This window comes from Nelumbo lutea, chromosome 5 (genome assembly GCF_056320005.1).
Source record: "Nelumbo lutea isolate HS-2025 chromosome 5, American lotus-T2T, whole genome shotgun sequence".
Classification (NCBI taxonomy): Eukaryota; Viridiplantae; Streptophyta; class Magnoliopsida; order Proteales; family Nelumbonaceae; genus Nelumbo; species Nelumbo lutea.
In genome coordinates this window covers 76,861,266-76,870,093 of record NC_142688.1, presented here as the reverse complement: position 1 = coordinate 76,870,093, position 8,828 = coordinate 76,861,266, and the positions used below count along the sequence as shown (strand labels likewise).

At 40.7% G+C, this 8,828-nt stretch overlaps 1 protein-coding gene across 2 annotated transcripts; it reads right to left on the bottom strand.

Annotated features, from left to right (window-relative positions):
- Positions 1 to 5,101: 5,101 nt before the first annotated feature.
- Positions 5,102 to 7,562, bottom strand: LOC148852981 (basic helix-loop-helix (bHLH) DNA-binding superfamily protein). 2 transcript variants are annotated; one of them, XM_088947595.1, is made up of 3 exons: positions 7,459 to 7,562; positions 7,172 to 7,360; positions 5,102 to 6,993 (listed from the first exon to the last, which is right to left on the bottom strand). In XM_088947595.1, exon 3 carries the CDS (start codon positions 6,900 to 6,902, stop codon positions 5,316 to 5,318), a length of 1,587 nt encoding a protein of 528 aa, XP_088803721.1. In that variant the 5' UTR covers positions 6,903 to 6,993; positions 7,172 to 7,360; positions 7,459 to 7,562; the 3' UTR covers positions 5,102 to 5,315. The 2 variants fall into 2 exon arrangements, with proteins under 2 accessions (XP_088803721.1, XP_088803720.1); XM_088947594.1 differs by lacking the exon at positions 7,459 to 7,562 and having other exon boundaries at positions 5,102 to 7,015; positions 7,172 to 7,443.
- Positions 7,563 to 8,828: the final 1,266 nt, after the last annotated feature.

Sequence of the window (8,828 nt, the reverse complement as noted above, 5' to 3'; positions counted from 1 at the left end):
CTGCACTGCGGCCAAAGCTTGGATCTACACACCACAGAAGACTTCGATGCTGAACAATGGAATGCGATACTGCCTACAAGCTGATGGGGTGGGCAATGGAGTTATGCTCGAAAACGATTGTGGTGGCCCTAGTTCGAGCTGGTATCAGATATCAGCCCTAAACTGCAGCTCTCATTGAAGCTGGCCAATGGTACCTCAGTCTGTTTTGATATTGTTCCCAGCTACAACATTGTCACTAATACATGTCAATGCTTGATCGGAGATAATCAAGCAAGGGTGGAGTTAGGAAAATTTCATGAGAGGGGTCAAAACCTAAATGGATTAAGGAGTTGAAATATAAATGAGCCCGTAGGGGGGACAACCATTGGGGAGGGGGCGGGGAAGAGGGAAATTTACATGGCAAACCGTACCTACTAGTAGGGGATTTCTGGACCATAGGGGGGCCATGGCTCCCCTAGCTCTACCCTTGCTCAGCAAGAGTGGGGTGGGAGGGAATGAAGACTAGAGTGAAAGAAATGAAGCAGATCTGATTGGTTATGGAGCAGAATGGAACGAAAACAAAGAGGGGGAACAAGGGGAGTGGGAGTGGGAGTAGGGATTCGAGGAGGCGAGGGGTTTTGTATTTCTGAGAGAGAGAGAGTGTGAGATAGTGAGATGCTGAGGAATCGGTATGTTACTGTGTATGCTACTGCAATACTTGGTCTCACCAGTGAAAAAAACAAAATGAGTATGACATTCTTGGGACAATTTTTCAGCAATATTTTCTTTTCCAGCATCATCTTTGGTGTATTAAAACTAGTTATAAAGAAAATTAGACAATACCCAAAAGGGCTTTGGGCTTTTGTATCCTTTTATATGCTACTTAAGACTGGTTAACAGTAGATATTAAATTGGCATGTTTTAAAATTCAAATCAAACAAATTTGAGATTAAGAGGAATAACTACGAGGTGTTGCAAGGTGGAAGTGTAATTAATGACTTAAAGTAAAAGAATAAATGCATACCTATTTATAAGCAGAATATTTGTCTCTCAAGATTGATTGGCCCACAATACGTGGCTAACATCCCGGGACACTTGTTTTATTATGCATGGACACATTTGACATACATGGTTACATGTTGGGCTCCGCTCTTAAGTCTTATATGTTGATCAGTTGGCTACGCGAGACTGCATTGCCACCAGGTGGTATCCTAATTGGGAGTTAAATTTGGTTGTTGGGAGCCAACAACTTATGCTGCTGAAGCGTTTTTAGACTGAACATGTTCACCAACTTGAGACTGCCCCCGAAAATTCTGTTTATGCCTACTCACAATACATTACCCCTCGTGAATTGGAATCATCTCCCCCTGGATAATACTATGCAGAGGATGAGATGTTCTTCGTGTGTGACTGTGATTAATATGGGCAGAGTTCTCGTGGACAGAAGATCCGGACTCCACCACTATGTCTATGTTTAGACTTTGGATCTCCTGCCCACGCCTACCCACAATACACTATCCCCGCGAATTGGGAACATCTCCCCTTGCATAATACTATGTAGAGGATGATTCCAATTCATGTGGACAAAATTCTCGTGGACAAGAGATCCAGACTCCTATGTTTATGGTTAAAAAAGAAATAGGAATAATTACTATTTTACCCCACTCTATGGTAGATAGCTCCCAACAGGCAAAGTTTTTCCCCTAGTCGGTGCAACTTCCAACTTGTTTATCACCGAGTTGGGATGTATGGAGATTGTTAGGCCGATGGTGCAGGGTTCCCAAATGCCAAATCAAGGTGTTGAATGTTCGTATGTCAGAAGTTGATGTCACGTGTCCAGTTCCCATTGGTGTTTTGAATATCACAATATTTCTCAATATTTTGATGAAGAAATCAGAAGGGCTATCATGCAATTCCTCTCTCACGTCATGCATTACGGGAGGATGGATGGTTAAGGGTATGACACCAAAGTGGCTTGTTCTCTAAGTTAACAGAAAATCAAATTGGTCCTTCAATTTTTCAAAATTACCTACTCGATTTTTAGATATTTTGGTCTTTTATGAGCACCCCTAACCCTGGGGATAGAAGCAAGATGTCTGTTTGGTTGCAAGGAGTTAGACACCATGGAACGGGCTCATATCTTCTGGCCATATGAACCCAACCGCACATCAGGAACACTGGTTGTATTTTATTGATATTTTCGATGTATAGCTGGATGAACATGGCCAACAAAGCATGGGTTTGAAACCATGGGCATTTTTTCATTTAATGTTTATACTTTATTTGCTTGCAAAATCGAAAAAGATAATAATTACAATCATTTATGACAAATAGACGCCAGTAGTAGACACCATATTAGCATAAACACTTAATTGTTAGGAGAAGCTTTAAAAAATAACTTCCCTAAACAGTAGTTGTGTGTACAAAAACCAAAGTCATCTTTTACTGTTTTTTATGCATACGGAAGGGAACTTCTAAAGTAATGCCTATGTGGCAGTGCTTATTAAATAAACGCCCACAATTTCTAACACCCTCAAAATTTTGTAATTAGCAGATTGGGACTCACGTGGAACATTTATATAGGACATGTCTCTACTCCACATCTACCTGGTTACAACCATCACGTCTTGGAGTGGATTAAAAAACGGATACTGAAGGGGGGTGTGTGTGTAGTGTGTGATTCGGATGGCTGCTGTTTTTTCTCATTCAATGTGTCACAATGTGGAAGGAGGTATTGGTGTTGTGTTCACCCTGTTGTATGACCAAGGTTTTAAAAAGCAGGCCAGACACGGACTGTTTTGGCTACCAGTTACCGGGTCAAATGGTCTAATACATCCAATTTGAATGGATGGCCAAAAACCATTGTCTGGGTTGATGGATTGACAGTTCGACCGCCAAGATCAGCAGGTCGCTGACCAAATCAACTGTTTTTGGCCCAAAAACGGTTTTAGGGTGAAACAGAACCGATTGCCTAACCGGTTCCAGGTTGAGTGGTCTGACCATACGATCCGGTCCGGTTTTCAAAACGATGGTATCACCTGATGTTTGAAGTGGCCGAAGCTAGAGCAGTTTAGTCTACTACGCCCTCCTCTGTGCTACAAAAGTTGTTGGGCGATAATCTGTGTGATCCGATTCATGCAAGGCCAACTCAATTCAACTTCTAGCTCCTGTATGCCAGTTCATTCTGATGACCTTGACCCCCTCATGTATTGGCAGCAACTGAAATGTTATACTCCTGATTGAATGCTACTACCCCATTTTAAAACTCTATTTCTAGATGATCCAAACTCCAACCAAAGACTAGTCAAAAAATGCTGTCTATATCCAGTTCACACTTGCCATGACCCCAAATAGCTAAGGAACAACATGGAATACTGACCGTAATTGCTCTTTGATTTGTTTTATAAATTGTTTCCCATCAAAAACTTATGCCAAATTGAAGCCATTTGAACTCTTGTCCAGATAAGAATTGGAGACTGAGAAGGAGTTTTGATTTTGACTAGGAATTGGAGAATGACTAGTTCTTACTCCATACTTTGACTTTGATTTTCTTCCTCTTTTTCTTCTTTCATTAGTCCATTCATGAGAAATAGAGCATCTAGATTGCATCACCAGGTCTTGTGCATTAAAAGTGTGAATCACGTTATAAAGAGAAATCAATCCTCACTCCACATTTCCACAAGATTACCCCAAGCAAACTGATGACATGATCCCTACCATGTGTATGAGATAAAGATAGTCTGTAAAGAGAGGATAACGTTAAAAAGTGGGCATGCCTTTCGACCCAGCCACCCAGGGAAATTGATGAAATAGATAGTGCAAGGAGTTCTCACTTCTATCGGTTTGTTTGTAGTGCAGTTTCATTTTCACCAACATAAATACACGAGAGTGCAAATGAGAAAAATGCAAAATTCTGGTTCACTCTTTTTTTTATGAATAAATTCTGGTTCACTTTTGCTTCAGATTTTACTTCATCTGTACTGCAAACAAATAAAACATGGCAAAAGATTGAAAGCTCAAACAAAAACAAAACAGAATTTGCACTCTCATACTTCTGCACTCAAATCAGACCTGCAAACCGACCAGGCATAAACGTTTGTTGTACCTCTTTTCCTAATACATTTATAGCATTTCAAGTTATAATGCAGGATTAGAAAAAAAGATCCAGTTAAGCATACACTCTTCAGGAAATATAACCATTTTGTATCTGGCAATGACAACTGCTTAATACAATAACCTGAACATTAAGGAAATAAGTCAGTGCACAAAAAAGGGCAACCCAGTACACGAGGTTCCTGCCAATGTTCTGGGGAGGGTCAGATGTGCACAGCCTTACCCTAGCAGATACACAGACTCACAGATAGGCTGTTTCCAAGATAAAATTACCTACAAGATCTTGTTACGAAAACTACAGTCAACTTTCATTCATCTATATTCAAGCTACAATGGTAAAGCAAAACTTTTGCCAGGAAGAATGCCGTTTTTCATTTTCCACTTGTTAGAGTTACACGCTAAAACTACATACCATATAATGCAAAGCAGAGGTACTATATGGCAACCAAATAATACACTAAAATGTAACAGAATGAAGGGAAGAAGGCAGACCCACCTTGGAACTACTAGCTGTCCCAGTGACTGGTGTCAGGGCCACAAGATGGCATCAACACTCAAATTGGTGTTTCTGTCATTTACGGTCAAGCAACCTACATCTTGTCGGAAGGTGTGGACATTGCAAAAGGAGAAGAGAAAGACTGCCTGTTTGAATTTGTAAAGGACTGTTGTAACTTGTAACTGCCGTATTAAAGAAAAAGAAAAAAAAAAAAAAAAAACAATTTTGCTTTGTAAACTACCAAGTCTGGTGATCAAAGGGAAACATCTTTTAACTAGAAAGTATTAACACAGATACTAGGAACCCCAGTCACCTCGCCCAGGTTCCCTAGTCAACAGTCCAAACACACTGCCTTCACTGTGGGCAGAAAGAAAGGAGGTGTTGAACCAAACGACAAGAAGATGCTTAATGCTCAATGCTCAGTTTACCATTATCCTAAGAAACATAAGATGCTTAATACAAGAATATGTCATACATAAAAGTATCATGTATCATCTTAAGAAAAAAAGAAGATAACCAATTAACCATACATGTCCATTGATTTCAATACTCTAAAGCAAGGGCTTGCAAATCTTGATCTAAAGCTGGACAACAAAGATTTGTGGTACAGAAGTAGTACAACCATTAGTTATATAGCTATCAGGTATGGTAGTTTTCCTATAAATTGCTCATAGAAGTAAAGGAGATTGCATCAAGCTCGTCGTACAAGTACAAATTTACAGTGTCGTCATCTTGAAAGGGCAGCAACAAGCTTCTCCTTCAAATGTTCACTGGCACCATTTTGGGTCCTAATGGAAAACGTGTGAAGAACCGATCCATCATCTGTGGTGGAAACTTTCGAATCCTGGACCATAACTTGAGTTTCCCTAAATGCTTTTATGACTCCAGAAACTGGGTGACCATCCAAGGGACAGCTAACACGTACAACTGTATCCTCGTGCCTGGTCTGAACATCAATCTCTGGGATGATTGATGGATTTTGGTTACCATCCACCATCTCCCTTTCAGTTTCTAAGACCCTGATCTTCATCTGAAGATCAGTGATATAGGTAATGGCATCCCCAAGCAATGATGCCTTGTCCATCTTTGAGATATTTGGAACAACAGCTCTTAGTGCATAGAACCGCTGATTAAGCTTCTCACGTCTCTGCCGCTCTGCTTCCACATGGTTCAGTGGCTCCTCTCTCCCATTCGCAGGTTTTCTACCTCTTTTTCTAGGTCTCCTCTCATCAGGGCGAGGTAATGGGTCATCCTTAATCTCTTCCAAGCCTGAAACTCTGGATTGAGGAGTTAAGCCCCCCATGACCATCTGGCTTGTCTGCGGGAACAGTTTCACTTCGTTCCCCTCACTTCCACAGCCATTAGAAAATGTTCCAAAGGTTCTATTAGAACTTGTTTCTGCATTCAAAACCAAGGTATTACCAGGTCTGGAGACTGTTGCCTGTACCTTGTAAGATTCTGAGGGAAGACCTTCATCTTCTTCTACCTTTGGGGAGAAGCTTATATTAACCGAGCGAGATTTCGTGCCACCAAGATTGAGATCCTGTCCAAAGATCTTAGGAGTCACAGTGGCTTGAACAGAGCGGGAACCTCCAAATACATTTTTGATCCTCTGCAAAACATTATGATCTTCTGGGAATGATTTAACAGAACCAAGCTCCACCACTCCTGACTCAATTGGGACACATACCATAGTCCGGAAGCCAACTGATCTTGCTAGGAATGACCTAGAGTGGTAATTGTCTGAACAACTCTTTGCATCCGAAGCCCAAATTGATCTACTGGACGCAAATGACCGAGCAGGAGCAGCCTGTGAATCGTATGGAAAAGAGTAATACATGGAGGTGAGATAGAACATCTCCACGTCCGAAACAGAATCCAAGCGTACAGCATAGTTATCATCCTCCGATCCTCCGAAGAACGCATGAAGTTTCTGAAGCACCCGCTTCCTCATCTCCTGCTCCTGCTCTCCCCCAACCCTTTTGTGCGATTCAAAATCTCCATAAGATCCCTTTCCCTCCCTTCCTCCTTCTCTTTCCCCTCCCTTTGGTTCTCTGCAGTGCCCATCTCCCCAAACTAACGTCATTTCACCGGATTTGGACCTCGATGCCCGCCAGAAAATGGCATAAGTCCAACCTAAACCTTCAACAAGCTGGCTGAGCTGCCGCTGCATACCCCCCTCAACAGCCGGCAAAACCAAATCTTGCGAAACATGTCGTGGAGCCGGCAAAATCAGGAACTGACAGGCTTCAGCACCCAAAACAGCTTCAGCAATGGCCTTTTCTTCTTCACTGCCCCAGAACTTGTCTCCCATCTCTCTTCTACCACACGTCTATCGAATTCTCAAGATTTCAGCTGAAATTTTAACAATTTTCAGAACTCCTAGCCATTTTTCCCGCTCAGATCTGCCAATTTCTCCAACAACACCTTCAATAATCAGACAACCAAAATATAGACAAAATCACGACAGGAATGATCAAATCTCTTGCTTCATCTCAAACTTCCATTCTCTTCAGGTCAATTCTGCTGCAAAATATATATTACGAAATTAAAAATATTTAAGATCAAATGAAGGAAAATCACCTTGATTTCACCCACTTCATCCGTCTCCTGATCCCTTAGCAGCTCTTCCGGTATCAACCCAACCAAAAGCTCATATCTTCACGGATCTGTGACCGAATTCCAGATTTAATTCCCCGTATTCAACCGGCCCACCCCTTGTCGCTTCAATTCCGGTTTATGAACCCTCGATCTTTAGACGAAACCCTAAAACTAAAAAAAAAAAAGAAAAAAAAAATCCTATCTTTTCAAAGTTAACATTCAAGCAACCAACCAGATCTAGGGTTAAAACTCATAACTCAACCACTAACCTCGTCCTTGGTTAAAGCCCCAAATCTCTGTCTTATCTGAAACCTAACGTGAGCCTGTGACTCTGTTAGGTAGAGAAAGTACTCCCACTCCCAGTCTCACAGTCCACAGAAAAAAAAAAAAAAAAAGACAAAAACATGTTTGCCTGCTGTTTGGGTGGTGCAGGTTTTATGTTCGCTGTCGTACTTCTTCTTTTCTTTAGATAAATGCACCCTACATCACAATCTACGTATTTGTGTCATTTTAAGTGGGTCCCAATCTACAATGATTGTATAACACGAGTACAAGAATAACATATTATATATTATAGAATTTTCCTCTACGAAGAGATTTACGGGACGGCTAAGCTGAAAATTCAACGGGGCCCGTTTAGGAGAGGGGTTTCACATTCAGCGTTCTTTGTATGATTTTTGAACCGTCGTTCACTCGGATGGTCTGACCGTTAGACTTGGAAACTGTTTTGGGCATTGGATTTCATTTCACTTAATAACTGTTTCTTTGCCAAAAACCGTTAAGACATTTGACCTGAAAAAATGATTTTTAGCTGTCTTTTTATTTAAATTTTAAATTGCAATGGAACATCCATTCCAAGGTTTCAAAAATTGGACAGACAAATAACTGTTCTGGGACCAGTTCCTAGGTCAAATGGCCCAAGCATCTAGCAATGGTTTTTGACCAAAATGCAATTTTAGGATAAAACGAAATCGGTTACCTAATCAATTCCTAGACCAATCAATCCAACCATTCAATCCGGTCCAATTTTCAAAATCTTGATGCATTCAAATCAAAATCATACAATCAAACCCTAGATCCAAAAATCAGTGGCCAAAGTGATTTTAATTCAAGATCGGTTTTAAAACATTGATTACTTGTACTGCATTGACTAAACAACTTCCTACAAGCTACATTGTAAATGTAAAGTTGATTTATGCTCACGAACGTGTACTTTCGGTTGTCCCATTTTTCCCCAAACATGGTGATGCAGCGTGGAAGCAATGAGAAACCGGGCTGGCTATGCAAGCACCGGGCAATCGCTAGCTTCTAGCGAAGAACACCAAATTCTCTAGGAGAGAGAAAATGTGACGAAAATATGAAGAAGAGAACTTGAAGAAATTCTGAAAATATGAAATATGAATTGATGAATAATTTTGGGAAAATAACAGTATTTATAATACATTTGGAAATTATAAAAGAACTAGGAAATAACAACTATGATAGATCTAAATATCTAATCTAATAGGATCGAACTCTCCTTGGTTTGATCTCCACTGTCCGATCTCCCTAGATGCATGGATCTTGGATTATCTTGCTAATCTTGATGCTTCTTGGAGTCTTTCTTGATAATCTTGGAAGAGTCTTGCTCTATCTTGCT